The sequence below is a fragment of the Fukomys damarensis genome, unplaced genomic scaffold (genome assembly GCF_012274545.1).
Source record: "Fukomys damarensis isolate Sample0158 unplaced genomic scaffold, DMR_v1.0_HiC HiC_scaffold_24, whole genome shotgun sequence".
NCBI lineage: Eukaryota > Metazoa > Chordata > Mammalia > Rodentia > Bathyergidae > Fukomys > Fukomys damarensis.
The window spans coordinates 22,911,801-22,933,641 of NW_022900936.1; the positions used below are offsets into that span (position 1 = coordinate 22,911,801).

Sequence of the window (21,841 nt, forward strand, 5' to 3'; positions counted from 1 at the left end):
AAAAAAAAAAAAAAAAAAAAAAAAGTTGACTAATAGCTTATCTTTCACTTTTTTTATTCTTTCACTCTTTATAGAACATTTAAATAAGAAAATAATCCAAGACAATTCAGTAAATAATAAAGTTCAGTTTCCTTCCCTCCCTGGGGATGCATGTTGTGCCTAGTTTGGGGAAATTTTCACAAGGCAGAGTTTCTTCCATTTTGTGACTTTCCTCACTTATTGCTGCCCCACCCCCAATTTCATCTGTGGCATCGGCACCAATTAATTTCAATGTGGAGATTATGCTGAGAACATTTTTAGAAAGCAAACATTCTGTTGCACAAAGATGATACCAATTTCCAAAGCTATTCTGGTGAGTCGTTATAAGAGACCTACTAAATATAATAATTGTTTACAAAAAGAAATCCATATTTCAGGACTCCAAGTTAAGGCAAAATAATCTAATTTGAGTTCTCCAAATAGATACGAATCCTACCAGGATTCATAGCTCTTTCCCTGTTAATTGATGGTCATATTCAGCATATGGTTCTTTTCTATTCATTTCTCTTAGGAGTAAAACTCCTAGAAAATTTCATATTGACTTCACTCAGAAATTTCTGTATGAATTTTTTTAACTGCTGTATTTTGTTTTATCTATTTTGGCCTTTAAAACAAGTAACCTACATTTTACTATCATTGGCTAGCTTCCTATTAAGAACAAACAAACCAATTAGGAAAGACAATTTAAACTTGATTGTTAAGAATTTTGTAAAAAAATTTATTAATTTATCATTCAGGTATCTATTTTATTGTATTCATACTCTAACTTATTGTTGAACATTTTATTCAAATGTTTTTTACTCTAAGTGGAAGCCAGGCTCTCCTCCTTTCCACCCCACAGTAAATATCTCCAAATTGTCACATGCCCAATGGAAATCAGAAGTTTAAGCATGAATTAAAAATGCCACGCCTCAAGGATATTACCTACCCCTGACAACTACTTTGCAAAATGTTGCATGCTATTGATATTTTATACGAGGTGAAAATCCCTACTGGCATAGTAAGAAATTAATCAGAGTACAAATATTTGTAAAAATAGCTTCAAAAAAGAAAAATGAAAGAGTTTAACACTATACATGAATAGAATTTCCACATGAGACAGCCTACTTTCCCATGGTTTATCTAATGATGCAGGATAACGGTGAAGTCTGGAATTACATTTCATGAATCTTCTAAGAAGCACATGTTACATCTCCACTGTAGCCATAATATCCATAATAGTGATTGTGCCATGACATTTGTGGTGGCTTAAAATGCTTTTGTTAATTCTTTAAAATCATTTATATGCAGAAAGTAACTGAAATTTCTTAACAAGGCAAGAATCAGAGATATCTTTGAGATCAGTCGTTTGATATGAAACTGTAATTCAAATGCATCTCAGAAGGTACTTCTTAAGTATTTTACAGGAAAGAATTTCCCAAAACTTCTATTTAAAGGAGAGATGCTAACTAAACTGCCTGGCTGTACAGGCTTATCAATTCCACTTGACAATTGTTTTGCTCTGGTTGTGAGTTTATTAAAGTTCTACTCATTTTTACCTATAATGTGATGCAATTAAATGTTCAATTATATGAAAATTCTCAAAATGTCAACTATGTACTACATTAGTTGTATAAAACTTTGAAATATTCCTTTTCCTTAACCAGAAAATAGGGGCAATGGTATAGCGCACACACACACACACACACACACACACACACTCACTCACATTGACCATACTGGTCAAGCTGGCTTTCCCCAGTCTTCATTCTGCAGTCTCATCTTTGTTCTATAGTTACAATTCACCTACCCCATTGGTCTCATTGAGGATTAAATTATGTACATAAGTTTTAAGAATTATTAAAATTAAATGAATTATCTGCATGTAGGCATTACAGGATTGGAGATCAGTTAGAAATTTTTCCAAAGCAATTACTTAAATGATCATTTGTTTCAACTGGAGAACCTGCTCTTCATCCTCCTTACTGTTCTTCCTTTGGTTCAAATCCCTTCATCAGCATCCTAAGTAGACTACTTACTTCTATTTATTTATTATTCTCATTGAGTTTATTGGTGCATTTTAGGTATACAGTACAGTTACATTTATCATTGGGATCTTGCACCTTTACATGACAGGTCCTGGTTCTCATTTATTCCCCATACCCCTGCCCTCCCTTTGCCCCCTCCTTCCTTCCCTATTTATAAAACTTTATTTCCATTTTTTAATTTTCTCATATTTTTTTCTATTTAGATCTTTCCTTCATGGACCTTCCTTTCCAGTGCTCTCCTCTTTTTCTTTTTGTAATATACTTGTGAAATTCCATTTATTGAAACTTATGCTACACTTCCATGACTTGGACTAGATGGAAATGATTCAGAGTTCAATAAACTCAGTAAGGGATAATAAGGTTCTGTGGAATGAGCTTGAGATTTATGAATGAGGTCTTGACTTTGACATAAATGTGTATGGCATAAACAAGTGACTGAATTACTTCAAACTTCAGACTATCGATTTAAAACTGGAATATAGCAATTACTTAATCCACAGGATGCTTTGAAAACCAGTCATGAGTATTTGTAGTAATGGGGAGGTACTTTTCAAAAATCGTCTTTCTTTCAACAACTCAAAAAATCCTTAATATCCTTAATATAGAACTATTTACATTGGGGAAAAAAAGACAAGTCTTAAAATAACAGTAATCCCAGAGCACAGTTTTAATCCAGTAGTTCTAATGCATCTTCCATTTATACACCACATTTTCTTCCTAGATGAGACAGTATGGGGTATGCATGGATTCTCAGGAGCCAGTAGTATTTTGTGAGCATTTTTGTTAATTTTCCAATTTTCCTCATATCTAGATAAGCCTGTCCCAGAAAGGTACATGAGATAAGACCGTGCCTTACAACTTTGTAGAACAGAACAGTTTGCGGGCAATGCTACTATTAGGGTATAGTAATGGTCTCTCTTCTTCCCTTCATATACATCATGAAATCCAAATATAAGTACCTTGTTACATGTAAACTTAGAAGATGCACATGAGTTTCAAAGGATCTAAGATAATACACAAATGATATATTAAAAAGATCAAAGAGCAGAATATGATCAAAGGCACTGCCATTTATGTGACAGTTATATTTTCCATATATATTTTACTGAGGATAAATAGTTCCCATAATAATGACTTTTAGTAACAATATGTACATATATATGTATATATATATATACATGTGTGTGTATATACACATATACATATATATTTCAAAAATACTTCCATTTATGTTACTCTTATCTTTTGATATTATTTTAAAATATGATGATGATAATTAGCACCAGAACTGGAACATAGTAGTTGGTGAATTTTTTTTTTTATTGAGTTTATTGGTACATTTAGGGATACAGTACAGTTACATTCATTGTTGGGATCATGTACCTTTACATGGCAAGTCTTGATTCTCATTTTTTTCCCCTTACCTCTGCCCTCCCTTCACCCCCTCCTCCCCTCCCCATCTACAAACACTTTATTTTCATCTTTTCATTCTCTCACTTTTTTTTCTTTTCCCTTTTTGTTCTTCCCCTACGTATCACACCTTCCCGACACCTTTAGCTCCTTTCTCCCCATTTCTAAATGTCAGTAATCTTATTAGAATCTTATGCATTGTTGCAGAATATTCACACCAGGGAAACTATTTGGTATTTACACATGTGTGACTTATTTATTTCACTTAGGAGTATATCTTCAATATGTATCCATTTTCCTATGAATGAATCTATTCTCTCGCTCTTTATGGCTGAGTAATATTCCATTTTATAGAAAAACCACAACTTCTTTATCCAGTTTCCAACGGATGGGCAAATAGGTTGTTTCCAAGATTTAGCTATTACAAACTGTGCCGCTATAAACATGGGTGCACATACTTCTCTGTGATATGATTCTTTTAGTTCTCTTGGAAAGATACCCAGCAGAGGGATGGCTGGGTCAAATGGAACCTCCAGTCCAAGCTCTTTGAGGTATCTCCATATTGATTTCCATAGTGGTTGCACTAGTCTGCACTCCCACCAACAATGGAGGAGGGTTCCTTTCTCCCCACAACCCCGCCAACATTTGTTATTGTGTGATTTCTTGATAGCAGCCATTCTTTGTGGGGTGAGGTGGAATCTCAGTGTTGTTTTCATCTGCATCTCTCGAATGACCAGTGATGTGGAACATTTTTTCATATATTTTCTTGCTGCTTTTACTTCTTTGTATGAGAAATGTCTGTTCATTTCGGATGCCCATTTTTGGATTGGGTCTTTATATTTGGGGGGACTGATTGTTTTGAGTTCTTTATATATCCTTGATAATAGTCCTTTGTCTGAATTTTTATCTTACTTGGAATTTGTTTCTAATAAATTGGAACATAAAATAAAATATATTAATATATATCATAAAGTTAATCTGCCGAAAGTGTCATATTCTGAACTGGAAGATCTATGCTCTATTTTTCTAATAAATTTAAATTAAGCTCCAGGAGTCCCAACTTGACTTCCTGAAAATGTAGATAACACATCAACTGGGGAGTTTTAGTCTGCCCTTCCTTACTGTCAAATGCTTCAGTGTACAGACTTGAAAAGCTTTTCCCTCACACTTAAACAAAAACAGAAAATTCACGATTTGTGATTTACTAGCACTTCTCATAAAAGTGGCAAATTAAGTATTTCTTCTATTATAAATATTCTTGTTTTTCTACAGTTGATATTCAATAGCTTATTTCCTAAAGCCTACTTAGAAAAGAGGCTTGGCAAAAGCTTTTCCTTCCTCAAATAATTTTTCTGAGAAATGCTGAACAGTATATGTTCTCTTGAAGACTCACAGAGACAATAAAAATAGAAAGAGCTTGAGTCTTCAACAAACGTAGGTACTTATATTTATTCCCTAACTAGAGTTACAAATTTTTCATTTACACAAAGCCTAAAATTTGTGTATCAAAATTATTATTCTAAGAAATACAATTATAAATTTCCTAGTATTATATGTGCACTAAAGATTGTGTCACAGCCCGGAGATTTAGCTCAGCGGTTTGGTGGCCTGAGTTCAATCCCCAGTACAAAAAAAAAAAAAAAAAAAGATTGTGTCACTAATGATTTTTTGTTCTCTTCCTTTTCAGAGGACTGTGGAGGACCTTTTGAGCTATGGGAACCAAATACAACATTCAGTTCTCCAAACTTTCCAAACAGCTACCCCAATGAGGCTTTCTGTGAGTCATTTCTTTTCCAGAACATCATATTGATGTTGGATCCTCTCTTACCATAGAAACTTATTTGTCAAACATGGGTACACCTGGCATTTTTGCCTATGAGATTGCTTAACATGATAATAAAAATTAAAATAACAACTGTTAACTTTTAAATTATTTATTTCATGTCAGATAGTATGTTGATGCTTAATACGCATTTTTCAGTCGATTCTCACAACTTTTCAAAGCAGTAGCTATTATTATAATTCAAAAGTAAAAAGCTGAATGACACCATGAAGTGGGAGAGCCAGTCTTATTCCGGACACGTCTCTCCTAGTGTCACTTTCCTTGCTTATGCTTCCGATGTCCACAGTGGGTGTAAGAAGCTTGCAATTTGATAGAACAAAGCCAATTGTAAGTATCCACAGTAAAGACCTAATTATGACATCCACAGCTTTGGCAAATATATAGTAAGTTAATTAAACACACAACCAGAGTAATGTAGTTAGACTCCCACCATAAGAGGAAATAATGAGAATCACTAAAGCACCCAAATATAGGGAGAATAGGTTGCAAAAACTACACTCTGATTGTCTCGAAGTCAATGTTGCTACTTAAAAGAAACTCATTAGAGCTAATAGGAAATGCAATAAAGATTCAGATTTTCTGGCTGGGGATTTAGCTCAGTGGTGCCTCCTCCTGCCTTGCAAGTGCAAGGACCTGAGATTGATCCCAGGTTAAAAAAAAAAAAATTTTCAAGCCCGTCCTCCAAAATTTCTGCTTCATTACGTCCAGGTTGAAAACAGACATCTTTTCAGGCCCATGCCCAGTTAGAATCACAAAGTCTAAATGGAAATTTCTGCCAGTAAAATAAATGCCCCAATAACAATGAAAAATGTGTTCGAATATTCCAACATTTCTTTCTTCAGAGATGAAGATAAACATGACTCTTAAAGTCAAATAGAGTCACTTTTACAAGAATATATCTGATCAGAATAAATAGATATTAATCTAATTAGACTTGTCATTGTCATTTCTACTTCAAACTGAAGATAAATTTTTATTTTATCTGTTGAACAAAGTAATGATCTAAAAAGTTCAAAAAATATCCAAACATGAAATAATTTGGAGAAATGAATTACATGTATTTATTCACCCTATTACTAAGCACTATGTTAGAAATTGACATAAGTAAAAAGAAAGAATGATAATTGTCTATATGGGGATTCAGATAAATAGATATATAATGTTCAAAATAAGGTTAAAAATAAAGGCAATAGATTCATTCATAGGAAAATGGATACATATTGAAGATATACTCCTAAGTGAAATAAATAAGCCACACATGTACAAATACCTAATAGTTTCCCTGGTGTGAATAATCTGCAATAATACATAAGATCCTAGTAAGATTACTGACATTTAGAAATGGGAAGAAAGGATCTAAAGGTGTAGGGAAGGTGGGATGGGTAATAAAGGCAGGAGGATGCTGTGCAAAAAATACATTTAAGTATTTTTAACATACAAACACAAGAAACCATCACTTAACTCTCTAAAGAAGATTTAATAATGGTAACCAGTGACATGGAACTTGAGAAGGAATTTTGTACCTTGTTAGGGAGTTTGAATTTTATTCCAAGAGCATTAGGGAGATGTCAAACAATTCACAGAAAAATAGGGGTGTTAATAGGATTGGTGGTGCCATTCACTGAATTAGGAAGAAGAGAATGAATGAGTGTGTGAAAAAGTTACTTCAGTGTTTCATTTAGAACCTGTTGGCTTAAGATATGTACATCCACATATAGTGAATATTTAGATGAAATTGTCAACATCTCAAAAGAATCAGAAAACAAAGACTTAGAAGTCATGACTCTAAAAATGAACTCTCATTCCTTAAAAGCAAATGAGGACACTTAAGAGGAGAGAAGAAATCTCTAGAACAGAATATGAAGGTTAAATCATTGTAGAAATCAGTAAAAAGTAATGTTTATCAATGATGACAATTTTTCCAAGTGAATTCCAGCTTGCAATATATATAAATAAATTCCAAAAATTTTAAGTACACATTAAAATTTACTTGACTGGGTATTGCATTTTAATCATTTAATTTTTTAATAAATTTTAATCAAGGAAAATTAAGTGAATTAAAATAGAAGTTAATAGCTTTTAATATTTATAAATTTTATACTGTAGAAGTATATGACTATAATCTTTCAAGTAATTCATTTTATATAAAATTCATTTATTAAAAATTATATTTAATAGATATTTTACTACAAATATTGATCAAACCACCAATATGTTTTCTTATCAAAAAGCGAAACAGGGTGAGGGATATACCTCAGTGGCACCACCCCTGCCTCACAAGCACAAGGTCCTGAATTCAATTCCCGGTACAAAAAACAAACAAACCAAAAACAAAACAAAAAAAACGAAAACACCTCACACGATAAAATAAAAACTTTAGGGTGCTGGTTTTCATAAAATGAAAAAAAAAATCTTTAAAAAGTGATTTGCAAGTCTAAAAAGTGGTGCTTTTTGGTCAGGGATTTGGCTCAGCGGTTCTGCTGCCTGCCTCACAAGTGCAAGCACCAAGTTCCATCCCCGGTAACAAAAAAAAAAAAACAAAAACAAACAACAATAGAAAAGAGTGGCGCTTTGCTTTTAAGAGAAACCAATTAAGAGAAGTGTATTATGAATTAAAGCGTTGCTTTAATTTACTTTGAAATGTTTGGGATTTGAATGCACAAAAAGCAAAATATATAATTTAATTTTCAAAATTAAATTTGTTATTTTATTAATTATAAGGTATTTGGAATTTAAATGCAGAAGAAGGAAAAAACATACAACTTCATTTTCAAAAATTTGACTTAGAAAATATTCATGATGTAGTTGAAATCAGAGACGGAGATGAGTCCTTATTATTAGGTAAGTCTGTAATGAGAATACTATGACCGTTGTATAACTTGAAACTTTGGACTGATGAATAGAGAGTTTCTCAATAGACATAATCACTTTTACAACAGACGAAATGAAAATACAATAGGATAACATATTGATTTTTATGGTGAACTTTCAGTATGGGCAAAGTTGAATTGGTAACATAATAACATTCATCTTCAGCATTCTCAACAAACTAGATTTAAAATTGTTGAGTCATCAGTTCCTACCAGCGAGTGCCCTTAGAACTTGCAGACCAAAACCTAAGGGAATCTATTACAGTAAAACCTGACCTAATGTCCTTGCAATCAGGATACAACCACATGAACACTGCAAAAATGGATGAAGATGCCCTGGGAAACTTTCTCTTACAAATGAAGAAATACAGTGGTGAATAGGTCATGTAACCTATTCACCCTTATACAAAGTTCTCCAGAGAAACCCTGCAAAGACCTTGGGTGTAATCTACCTTGAAGAAGATTCTAATAGCCACTATATAGGGTTAATATAGTAATGAAAGTCTTGGTAGTGGTAGGATGCTAGGAAAAACTGAAAAACTTCAAATTTGGTTTTCATGTGTATATTTACAAATATATTTTGAGTAGTTTTTCACTTTCAATTCAAATACTCTTCTGTTTTTGTTTTTGTTTTTCCTTTGTTTGTTTGTTTTGTTTTGTTTTTGGAACCAGGGATCTAACTCAGTACCTTGCACTTGTAAGGCAGGCAGTGGTACCACAGAGCTAAATCCCCAGCTCCCAAATCATCTTTTTAATAAAAACTGAAATTTTCTTATGATCAAGAAAACAAAAATTTGTCATTTCACCTCTTAATATTTACATAAGTCACTTAAAAGAAAGTAACAGCTCCAGAAGTATCACAGAGTTATAGTTCTCAAATTCATAGATAAAACTTCTTTTGAAATGAAATTGTTTTAGGGTTTCCAACACATAAAACCATTAAGAATATGAATGTATTTTTAATAAGTTGAAGTATTGTTAAGAAAAGCATGTTTATGAAATCCCCAGTCTAGGGATTAGTGGGAAATAGTTTGAAAATCACCATTAGGTTTGTATTATTTGCTTCTAATTCATTCTTGAGATTTGGATTTATGATTCCACTTAAAACACTACAAAATTAATTTGAACAAAAAATTGCTAAAGGAGAATATAACCTTTATTGTTTTATAAAGTTCTCTCAAAAGAGGCAAATATCTGCTAAGCAAGATAATATTGTGAGGCATTTATAATTAAACTGTAGTGCTGCAGAACTTCAATTAGTATTTAAAAAATTAGTACAGGAGTCAGATTCAAAGAAGCAATGTTGAAATATATGAAAGTATCAACATATAAGTGACATGTAGCCCCTGCATGAGTGGGTCACACTGCATGTAGTAGTACATCTAAAAAAATGGATGGGAAATAAAGGGTGAATATTGTTCTGGTTTCAAAGAAATCACTGACTATCTCATTTTCCTCAAAACAGCTGTGTACACAGGGCATGGTCCAATGAAAGATGTGTTCTCTACCACCAGCAGAATGACTGTGCTTTTTATCACTGACGAGTTACTGGCAGGAGGGGGATTTAAAGCAAACTTTACTAGTGGTTACCACTTGGGAATTCCAGGTAAGGAAAATAATACCTCTCATCATAACTTTTGGAGCAAAATAAGAAAATATAAAAATATACAGGATTTTAAAGGCTACGTCATAATTTTGATATTTGCATTCTATTTATTATTTTTCATCTTAAAGATATTCTTTGCTCCTTTCCATCTCTATGATCATTTTCTGTGTTTGTTTGAAGTAAGAATTTTCTGCAAATCTACTTGTCTTTCTCTGATATGTAAAGACCCTTGACTGTTGCTCACTAAAGCAGGCCAGGTTACAAGTTACAAGTGCAGTAACTGGCCCTGTACGGAAGGAGAGTATCGTGGCCCCTTTGCCAAAATCACATTTGGAGAGCAGCAGGAAGACAGGCTTGTGAGCTGTTGGAATGCACCAAAATTTAATTGAAAAATTAAAAATCATAACTTAATAGAGACAACCAGTACACAGCATCTACAATGAAGGAATTTCATGCTGACATTTACAGACACGCACAACCTTTTTACCTTAATACAGATGAATATATATTTTGGCATTCGATAATCTATAATTTTTGTAACTATACCTACTCAGGCTGTGATTTTCTTCATTCTGTTGCCCCATTACTTAGTGCTTCTTTCCAGTGCAGATATGTCAGAAAGGCAAAACATATGTTACTTCCTACACCAATTTTTCCTTTCTCAAAGCACTGTTGTCTTTCTGTCTGTCACTGGAATACATATCTAGAAAAGAGGAAGGTTTTAATGACTCATTCTTATATGGCCTTTTATCAAATCCTAAACCTTGCTTGACAAATAAGTTTTGTATGTATCTATTCCTCCACTCAAAATAGCCTAGTTCTTTTTCCCCACCCCAGAATGTTGTTTGCTCAGTTGACTTCTGGACCACTTCTGGCCTTGAATATCGGTTGCAACATTGGTTATCACAGCTATTTAGGTAGGGATGAGGTGAATCCAAATCAAATAATTGTCTTATCTGGATTGTATGATCAATTCTTTTGACTAAGCGAGTTCTTTTGACTTACAAGCAATGACATAAATCAAAGAAAATAATTAGTGAAATAAAAATAGAGACATAAAAAAGCATACAGTATAAAAGGAAAGGAATAAAGACTGAGGCGTACAAGAAATCAGAATTTACCTTGAAATTGAGGCTATGAAAATGGCATAGTTCTGTTAATTAATAAAGAAGAAAATGCATTGACATGAAAATGTCATTAAGCAAGTATTTATTTCAATATTATTAACAGCAGAAAATTAAATCATTGCTTTGAAAATATTGATCAAGATAATTGTCAGAATGACATTTTGAATTTAGTCAGTAATCCTGTCCTTTTATAGTTTTGTTAATGCCTATGATTATACTATGATGACTTTGCTTATTTCTCAATATTTTCTGTAGTTTCACTTTGTTTTTCTCTTGGAGATGTGCTGACTACTTTCATTTAAATTTAATTCAACAGTGAATTATACTTAACGTTAATCATGTGGTTTTTCTGACCATACTTTGAAAGTGGATCTGGGGGACAGATGTGAGGAAATTTTAGTAGTTAGTAAGTGCATTTAGGAAAGAAGTACTTGGGTTATGTATTATTTAACAAAAGCTAATCTGTTCTTATTGTTTTACAGAAAATTATTTAATAACGTCAATAGCAGAAGAAAACAAAATGTTTTCATTATTATTTTAATGAGTAAATTTACAATTCTGATTTTAATATTTAATATGTATTCTTTAGTTTTGGGTAGGGTAATCCTTTCCTAGCATCTCTTCCCATAAGTGATGTTACAGCGTAGTCTCCTTCCAGAAATTTGGAAAACAGAGCCATCTTTGGCCAGAGCAATTTCTCCGCCATAAACAAATTAATTTTTCTAATGATTAGTGATATTTGCTAATAACATAAGCCACCTAATTTTCTGGTCAACTGTATAATTACTCAAAAACTCAGGTTCTCAAATACCTATATTTTCACAAAAATTACTGCACGAAGTATGAAGCAAAAGGCAAAACCAATAAAGAAATGGAAAAATATGAGACTCTCTAATAGGTAGGCAGGAAACAACACCAACCTTCTCAAAGGAAAAATAAAAGCTAACAGTGAATGGTACAATGGGAAAACCACACACTTTTGGAATTTTGTTAAAATTACCAAAAAATTGTGAACTTTTACTGTGTTTTGTCAAAGCATTATTAAGTAGGAATCATTTCTTTCCTAAAGTTTTAAATATCAAGGAAATTTTTTTTCCAATTTCTAAGCTAAATTAATATAAATATTTTTCAGAGACATTGAAAATTGAATTAACTTTGTATTTAATGTTGACAGCTTAAAATTATTATAATTCTAACATCTATGAGATACTCTGCTTTAAAAATGTACAAGATCAATATCATGCATTTGCATGCAATAGAATTATATGTTCAGTTCTGCAAAGCAACATACAATAAAGCAAGTAAATATGTAATACATATTTTACTGGAAGAGCAGTCCTTCTGATTTTATTTCAAGAACATTTTCATGGAAGGAACTTCTAAAAAGAAGTATTACTTTCAAATAGGAGATGAATAATAAAACTGACAGAAGCAATTGTGATTAAAAACTACACTCTAACCAATAGAGAGTGGAATTATTCATATATCCAAGCAACTTAAATAATTATAGGAAACTCTGCCATGCGCAAAAGTGAAAGCATTTTGAAACAAACTTTAGGAAAGGAAATTAAATTCATATTTTAAAGAGCAAATAAGAAGGCAGAAAATAAAATTGAAAGAATAAATTGTAAAAAGGAACACAGAAACAATTCTCTTTGAAAGTATGACAGTTACTTTTTTAAAAAATTATTTTTTAAAGCTAAATGCAATATTAAAAACTGTAAAAAATAATACAAATAATTTCTATTCAAGATAATACCCCAAAACTGAATAATCTCTTACTCTCAACTGAAAAGAGTTGATGTAGGTATTTATATTAATTTATCATATATCTAGACTTCTATTGTTTTATTAATGAAATAAATTATCTTTAAGAGAAATTTTTTTTTATTGGAGCCATAATGGAAACTCCCAGCCCATTCCTGTCTGATGATCTTGCTGGAAATGTGGTCTCATCCCCTCCCAGAAATAACACAAATTCTGCTGGCTAGTGGAAAATGAGATGATTGTGTTGTCACCTGCACATTTTTCTTTCACTGAGATTTTCTACCCCCTACAATTGAAATGCAATTGCAGATATAAGAACTTGGCAGTGGAAGATAACCAAGTTGATAATAGGCAGATAGATGGGACACACATATGGATTTATATGATGTTCAGCTTTGGAGGCCATTTTAGAAAAAGTATATTAAGTTGTTTTCAGTATTTATGTGAATTACTTATTTTCTAAATTATTTTAGGGACACCTTTCAAGACTTTCAACTAAAATATAACATAATTGTTTGATATAGTTTTGTATGTCTTTTATCCTTTTTTAAACCTCTCCATTTACATTAAACTAGAGTATCTATAATATTGGATTTATTAAGATAAATCACCTGTAAATGTACCCTCATTGCTCTTTTCTGATACTCAGAGTCTTAATATGGAACTCAGTAGTGCAGATCAGGCAACTTGGAAGTGGCAGTTGATTACATTTAGGAGTTTACAGCCTTCCCTAGATTGTGTGGCAGTGTGCCCAAGAGACCAGTTTAGTTCCATTTAAAGTTAAGCATATGTTGACTAAATTAGGCAAGACTACTGGAGACTTCATAAAAAGACGACAGGGAAATTCAATTCTTAGCAATATTTATTTTTACCTCTCTCACCATGGGCATAAAACTATCAGAAATAAAATTTCAAAGCACAGAGAGGATTAATTATTGGATTAGAGACTTCTTAATGAAGCTGAACTACTATATATTGCAAAGAATCAAAATAAATTTTCTGCATATAAGGAAAAATGTTGAAATAGCCTATTTACACCTTTCCTCAGATTTATAATTTCTATTTACTTCAGCAACAATAGATCATTTTCTCCATTCAATATTTTTTCATCCAACTCATTCTGTCTTAAGAATCAATTTATTTTATCTGGCTTCACAGGACATAATCATAATAGCTTTGGCTAGCACACAAAAGTGAGCCATAATTTTTAGAGAGTGATTCATGTTTTCTCTTAAATTTTTACTAAGAAGATATCTGAAACTATTTTTATTTAACAAATTTATGCTTTTCAAATTAAATATAGAGAAGCTGCTTGGCCAAGACTGACTTGACTATTCCAGTAAAAGATAAAAATTATCAATAAATTCATATAAAATTAAGTTACTATCATTGAAAACTAATTTTTACACGACGATTTTAAAAAGCTAAGAAAATATAATGAGATAATTTAAAAACAACTAATAACAACTGACATTCCATATTAAGATATTTGATTATGGGTATGGAACTAGTGTTGTTAACTTTAAAAAATAAATGCATGCCAAAATACGTATTTTAGATAAGAATACATGTACATAGACACTTGTATCTGGTTTTAAACTTTCCTGCTTTCTGAAAAAACAATCAAAATGAGAAGAAGGAAATATATATTTAAGTGCGGATACTGACTGCCTGTAGAGCATAAAATTTTCTTTGTCCATTTATCATCTAGTAATACAGTGAAAAATGTGTTATGAAGCAAATTGATAATTATATTTACAAAAACCTCCCTAATATCATTATATTTTGAGATATGTAATCTACTTTTCTCACAGTATAAAAGTTTATAGGAAAAAAAACATGGCTTTCTAAAAATATTTTATTAAAGTAAATTAGATTTGGGTTGAAAAAACAGAGTTTCTTACTTTAAAATAAACAAATAGCTCTATTGTAGTATAACAAGAGTAAAGGATTAGATAAGTTTTCTTATTTATCTGGTTACAGGGAAGGAAAAGTAGTACAGTTTGTACATGTTAAAAGTATCAGTCAAAAACAGCATTTTGAAGTGTTGCTGTTTTTGCTATTAATAATAGTGTCTATTGAGTACTTGCTGTATAAATATAGGTAGGCTGAAATGTATATTTTTTATTTACTCTTGATATACACAAGGCAAAAGGAGTACTTTTTTTTTTTGACAGTTAAGGAATCTCAGTCTCAAAAAGATTAATTTATTGGACCTATGTTTAAAAAAATCAACAGAGTGGCTAAAAGTTTACACACCTATGTCATATGATTGCAAAGCCTATGCTTTAACCACTATTGAAATTTAAATATGTAAATTATATCATATAACTGATGCAATTTATTTCTTTTTCAAATCACTAAAATTAGCATCAATCAATTGCTTTAAATTTAACAATGTATTTTTTAAAATCATACTTTTTAAAAAGTTTTTATATTGCATCAACTCATTCATATTCATGTTGCTTTTTTCCAGCATTTAATCATTTAATATTTATTTTTTTAGTTAATTTTAACAAATACCTGCTGGTTTTTACTCCTTGACATTTTGCTAAGCCCTGGGAATACAGCAATGAGAAATTTTGACAAATTGGGTAGCACAGTTTGTGTATTGCACATTCTGTTTAATGAACGGCTGTGTTTGATTTCAAGGTAAAGAAATCTTTGCCTCCATCTATTTATTTTAAATCTTCCTTTTTTACCCCTTGATATTTCACACAAATCTTGTCACTTTTCCAGTCACTTCAAATGTTAAAGTGTCTTAATTGGGTAACTAAGACTTGATTTTAAATAAAACATATAGATAAGGATAGCATCAAAACTTTCATATTGTTTAATTAAAGCTGATCTTATCCGTACAACTAAAGCAAAAACCTGAGTCCAATAACCTAAGTTACAGGAAGGTAAAATAATGTCTTCATCTTATCTTCTTTCTTCTACTCCTTCCATTTCACCAGAGTCTCTGCATTGAAAGATGAAAAGAAATATATCACCAGGGTAGTTTTCTTTTGGTCAACCTCGCTCTTTCAGTAGAGCACAGCCACAGGCTCTGCTTTTGTTGCAGTCCTGTGGATTTTGGTGTGTAATAAACTTGTAGCTGGGAAGGGGGATGCTCACTTCACTATTGGTCAACACGGTAAAAATTGCTTCCTTCTGGGCATTTGGCATTTGGTTTGCTGGTTGTCACCATTCTTCTGTCCTCCACATTAACACTCTCCAAGGACCCTAGTCAGTCTTTTTATTATTGTTATTTTAGAAAAATACAAGTAATATCCTTTCTATATTATTTATTTATGTATTTATTTATTTATTTATTGAGCCATTGTCTCATCCATGGGGACCTTGAACACACTATGTAGCCTAGGCAGCCTCAAACTCTTGGAGATCCTTCTGACTCAGCTTCCATGCCGTGGGATTACATGTGTGCATCAACACATGGCTTCTCCTTTTCTTAAACACCCAGAAATAGGAGACCAAGATTGACAGTCACCAAACCAGTTTTGAGTGTATTTTTGTTGTTTTGTAAGTGTAATATGGTAAAATTTAATACTTTAAAGAATCGATATAATTATTTACAAGTACATTTTGTCATTATAAATGTTATCCATGGAGATTGTTAAATTTGCTTCCAATATCCATGTAGGTTGAATTGTGACAACTTGACACCAATAAAGCAAGTTTTCTATTCCTTATATATGTTAAGCTCTTCTCCTTTAGTTTGCCATGTAAGGAATAAGGATTAAGAGTTTCCATAATCAGTATCATTACCATTCTCAGGGCACCAAATGCCACATGATTCTTAGCACAATTCCTAGTATCTTTCCAGCACTTCCAGAATGTGGCTGTTTCTCATTTGATCAGAAAACACCTTGAAGGAAGCAAAATTGTCTCTCCCAGTGATATGATGGCAATCTCAGGGCAAAGTATTTTTAAGACTAAACAGTGCTTGAAAAGAGTGCAACTACTTCCTCTATTTCCAGTAGGCCTGTTTTTGTACAATTCACATTCCATGACCAGCCATCCACTCCTCCCACATCTACCTAGCTCCTTCTTTATCTAAACTTTTCATTTTCTTTCTGTTTTTCCAATGAAGCCAGCACATTCCTATTCCCGCCAAACTGTTTTACTCGTTTGGAGGTCCATCTTCAACTTTCACGTTACTGGCATTATAGATTTTCCATTTATTTGTGACTTCCCTTTCCTATCTGACCATGCTTTAATTAAACCCACTGTTTCCAACCCAGTATAACTTATTTTCCACCAAAATAAAACATCCACATTTCAGTGTAATAAGTATGTGAAGGTGTCATTTGGATGGTGATGCTTGTATAACATTCCAGTGGCTGTCACTTGCATCTTATTTTGGAGTGAAGGAGTTTGTTAAAGAAATGCTAACAGCGTTTATGATATATGTATCCCAAGCTTCTCAGCCACTACTAGGAACGTCCCCAGATACTTCTGCAAAGCAGACATCTGAGGTTTCATCTACCCTTCTTTAAAGCCACAAGTCTAGCTTTGACACTATTTCTGGGAATTCGGAGTAAAATACATGGTGTATTCAAGATTAAAGTGTGCTCCACTGTATGCTGTGGCTAAGTGTTGATGTTTAAAGGGGTCTAAATGGAAAGTGTGCTAAGAAATCACCCATTTATACTTTATTTATCCTATACAAGAAACATTCTTTCCCCATAGAGCCCTGCAAGGAAGACGAGTTTCAGTGCAAAAACGGAGAGTGTATTCCACTGGTGAATCTGTGTGACAGCCACCCACACTGTGGGGATGGCTCAGATGAAGCACATTGTGGTATGTCTAATTTCTACAAAAATACTTGCATTACTTTAACCTCTACAGTTGGATTCAACAAATTTTTGAAACAAAGATTACTTATGTGTTTATAATAATGTATTTTGGTATTTCGAACGTGAACATCTTCTCAGTGCTTTCAGCAATTTTCTAGACTACCATGTCTTATGTTTTCCTTGATAATCTACCTTATTCTACTATATTTTCTACCTAGAAACAAATAGCCTTAGCATTCTATCCAAATGTTTGTAAGACAGTGGGAAACCAAACATCAAAAAGAAAGGCTAAGACTTTGTTTCCATTTTTTTCCTTTTTTCACATTTTTTCTTTTCCCTTATTTAAGGGTGAAGTGGGTGAAGGGAGGGCAGGGGTGTAGGGTAAAACAAGAGCTAAGGCATATCATGTAATGGTACAAGATCCAGTAATAAATGTAACTGTATTGTTTGGATAAATGTACCAATAAACTTAATGGGGGGAAAAAAGACTATCTGAAGAAATAAGTAGAAGTATGTGGCTAAAGTTTTGTTTCTAAACTTAACTGTTTGCCTTTAGAAAGTTAAGTTTCCCTCTTCCTGTGGACTAAGTTTATATACTATGTTCCTTACAAATAACTTTATTTTTTGTTTATTTGTTGTGTTGATATACAATAAATTGGCATATCTCCACCTTTTATGTTGTTACACTTATATGAAAGATCAAAATTAAATCTATTCAACTTACATTTTTTCAATTTATGTCTTCTAACACACTCTTAAGAAACACTGTAACTATACTCTCAATTAATAACATTGCTTGTTTTGTTTAGACTGTCATTTACTCCTCTATTAGCCTAGCTTAAAATGACCCTGGGTGTGATATAATGTCTTTAAATCTGTATGTCTGTCACTTTGTTCTTAAATTTTATTTAAATTTCAATAAATTTAAGATCATAATTTTAAAATTAAAATTATAACTGTATGTATATATGGGGTATAAAGTGATGGTATGACATAAATATACAATGTGAAATAAGTAAATCAAATATTTGTCCATAAATTCAAATATTTATCATTTTGTTGCAAAATTTGAAATTTATTTTTTATAAAGTTTAAAATATGCAATTATATTGTCATTAGCTATGCTGTGTGATAGATGAAATTTTGTGCCCTTTGACTAAGTTCTCATCCTCCCCATCTTACAGTCTGGTAACCACTGTTCTACTATTGCATCTTTAGTACGCTTTTTCAATGGTACCATGAACAATAATGGACTGGTGCAGTTCAGAATCCAGAGCGTTTGGCACGCAGCCTGTGCTGAGAACTGGACTACTCAGATTGCAAATGAAGTTTGTCACTTGCTGGGTTTAGGGTAAGTAATTACACTCACCTTTCCTTTAAGAATTTTTTTTTTACATTTTTACTTCTATTACTACATGTATGCTGTATGTAATGATTATATTCCTCATAGGAAGTCTGAGCATAATACATCTTAATTCTTTTCCCCTACCTTTTATTTTACCTTTTATTTTTTTATTAATTTAATGGGTACACTTAAGGTATACAATGTAATGACATTCATCATTGGAAATTTGCACCTTTACACAATCCAGCTTGGTTCTTATTTTATTCCCTTTTCCCCTGCCCTCCCTTCAAGCCCTCCACCCTTCCCTATCTACAAAGACTTTGTTTCCACTTTATCTTTTTCTCATATTAATTCCATTCCCTTCTTTCTTTTCCCCTACTCCCCTTCCCCTTCCTCTTTTCACCTTTTCTTCCTATTTCACATAATCTATTATACCTTTTAGTCCTCATTTCAGTTTCTCACGCTAGAGAAACTATTTAGTATTTACCCATGTGTCCTGTTTATTCACTTAAGAATATTGTCTTAATGTGCAACTATTTAGCTATAAATGTCTCTAGTTTCTTGTTCTTTATGGCTCAGTAGTACTCCACTTTATCTAAACACACACACACACACACACATTTTCTTTATCCATTCTCCTGTCAATGGGCAAGTGAGTTGCACCCAAGTTTTAGCTATTACAAATTGTGCTTCTGTGAACATGGGTGCATATATATCACTGTAGTATGAGTCTTGTAATTCTTTGAAGAAGATAGACAGCAGGGGCAAATGGGACTTCCAATTCTAGTTCTTTGAGGTATCTCCATACTGATTTCCACAGTAGTTGCACCAGTCTACACTCCCACCAGCAGTGAAACAGGGTGCCTCTTTCTCCACAGCATTTGTTATGGGTTGATTTCATGATAGCAGACATTCTTTCGAGAGTGAGGTGGAATCTTAATGTTGTTTTCATTTGAATCTCTCAAATGACCAGTAATGTTGAACATTGTTTCATATGCTTATTTGCTATTTCTACTTCTTTGTCTGAGAAATGTCTTTTCATTTAAGATACTCTTTTTTGGATTGGGTCTTTAAATCTAGGAGGTCTGATGTTTTTGAGTTCTTTATATATTCTAGATAGTAGACTTTGTCTGAGGAACAGCTGGTGAAAATTTTCACCCACATTGCGGGTTGTCTCTTCACACTGTTGGTCATTTCTCTTGCTGTGCAGAAGCTTTTTAATAAGACATCCCACTTGTTGTTCGTGCTAGTTCACTGGCAACTGACGTTTTGTTCATAAAACCTTTTCCTACACTACTAACATCTCAATTCTTTATACATTCCCTTCTTCCTGTCCTTTCCTTCTCTACCTTCATCTCTTAGTTTCCTTCCCATTTGCAAAAGAAATTATTTTAAATGATGCCATATTGGGCTTACATAAAATACGTAAAAGTTACAGATTAGAAAATATATATGAGGAAAACAAAAGTCATGTTTCATTTTATCCTCAAATGACTACTGTTAATATGTTTTATAAATACTATTGTTATGCTTTATATCTGGATGTCTCTAGTCTCATGTGCTCAAAGATGGGGTTTTGGGGAAGTGAGTGGATCATGGGGTTGATCGGCAGATTGGTCCACCAATATGTCTCTAGTCAAATGTGATGCTTGGAGGCCAAGCCTGGTTGGAGAAGGTGAGTCACTGGGGCGAGACCTGGAAGAGTGTGTCTGCCTCCTCCTCCTCTCCCTTGATCTTTCACTGCTTCTTCCTGGCACCATTCCATGAGCTCTGTCTTCCCTGCAGTGTGCCTCTGCCATGCCACCCTGCCTTGGAGCCCGCCGAATATGGATACAGACCTCTACACAATTTCAGCTGAAAAATAAGTCTTTCCTCTTTTAACTTTGGGTATCAGGTATTTTTTTCTCAACGATGTGAAAATTAACTCAGAAATTATATAAGTTTACCATACTTGTCTCTTTCTTAACAGTCTTGAAAGTAATCATGGGGAAAATAGAAATTAATTACTTCTTTTACATTCTACAGCCTCTTAACTCTAAAACAGTCTTCTGATCCTTGATTTTGAAAATGTGGAGATTCATAGCCATATTGAATCACATGTAGTTCTTTTTGTCACTTATGGTACTATACTATTTAGCAGTTTATTATATTAAACTCTGAGATCTGTAGAGGTAAAGACTATTTGGTTGACCTTCCATCACTATGTTCATACCTGATATAACTAGATTTTAAAGAAATATATTCCATCTATAAAAGTGCATAGATTAGATTAGATTAGATTAAATAGATGGTAGACAGATGGGTTTAGATATCTAAATATATGTCAAAAGTTGGCCAACTATATATTATTATCATTTCCTTTCTGTCCTAAACTGCTACCTAATTTTCTAACATTCTAGAAGATCCAAAGTTAAAAGAAACGTAATCCACATCTAGATATACATACCATCAACATTTAATAGATTTCTCTACCATTCCTAGTTTATCAAAATGTGACTGATTGTCTTCTTTCCAAAGGGCTCTTCTTTCTGACTGGTTATTCATAGAAAAATTAAGCTGCACACAGATTCTCAAAATTTATTTCAAAGTGATTTTCTTTTCTTTTTCTCACTAAAAATAACCTGACATGCAATAGTTAGGTGTCTACCTTAATCCGTACAACTGTTTAACTTTTAGTAGACTGAAAAAATTGTATGTACACTAATAGTAGCCAACCACTACACACAGATGTTTTTATCATGGGAAAGTATGCGGAGGTCCCACTTAGAGTGTTAGAAATGCTCCATAACTTCTTACAATTCTACCAAATGTTTCCAGCTTCTGTTACATACTCAAATTCTATGCATTCAGAATGGGAACTCTCCAGCTCCAAGCCTTACTCAAGTGATGTCAGTCTCATTAAGAAGGCAATTCCTTTAAAGAGCAAGGGAAAGAAGTCAATTTTTTTATCCAATATATAATAATCAAGTTTCATTTATGTGTATTAGAAACTTCCTGTATTCCATATA

At 32.6% G+C, this 21,841-nt stretch overlaps 1 protein-coding gene across 1 annotated transcript in view; it reads left to right on the plus strand.

Annotated features, from left to right (window-relative positions):
* Tmprss15 (transmembrane serine protease 15) overlaps positions 1 to 21,841 on the plus strand; it is a 116,796-nt gene that overhangs the window by 55,009 nt on the left and 39,946 nt on the right. The window contains exons 17-21 of the mRNA XM_010645650.1: positions 5,164 to 5,253; positions 8,041 to 8,160; positions 9,655 to 9,795; positions 17,382 to 17,492; positions 18,707 to 18,839. Of these exons, the coding sequence (XP_010643952.1) occupies positions 5,164 to 5,253; positions 8,041 to 8,160; positions 9,655 to 9,795; positions 17,382 to 17,492; positions 18,707 to 18,839 (595 nt within the window). The remainder of the gene's footprint in view (positions 1 to 5,163; positions 5,254 to 8,040; positions 8,161 to 9,654; positions 9,796 to 17,381; positions 17,493 to 18,706; positions 18,840 to 21,841) is intronic.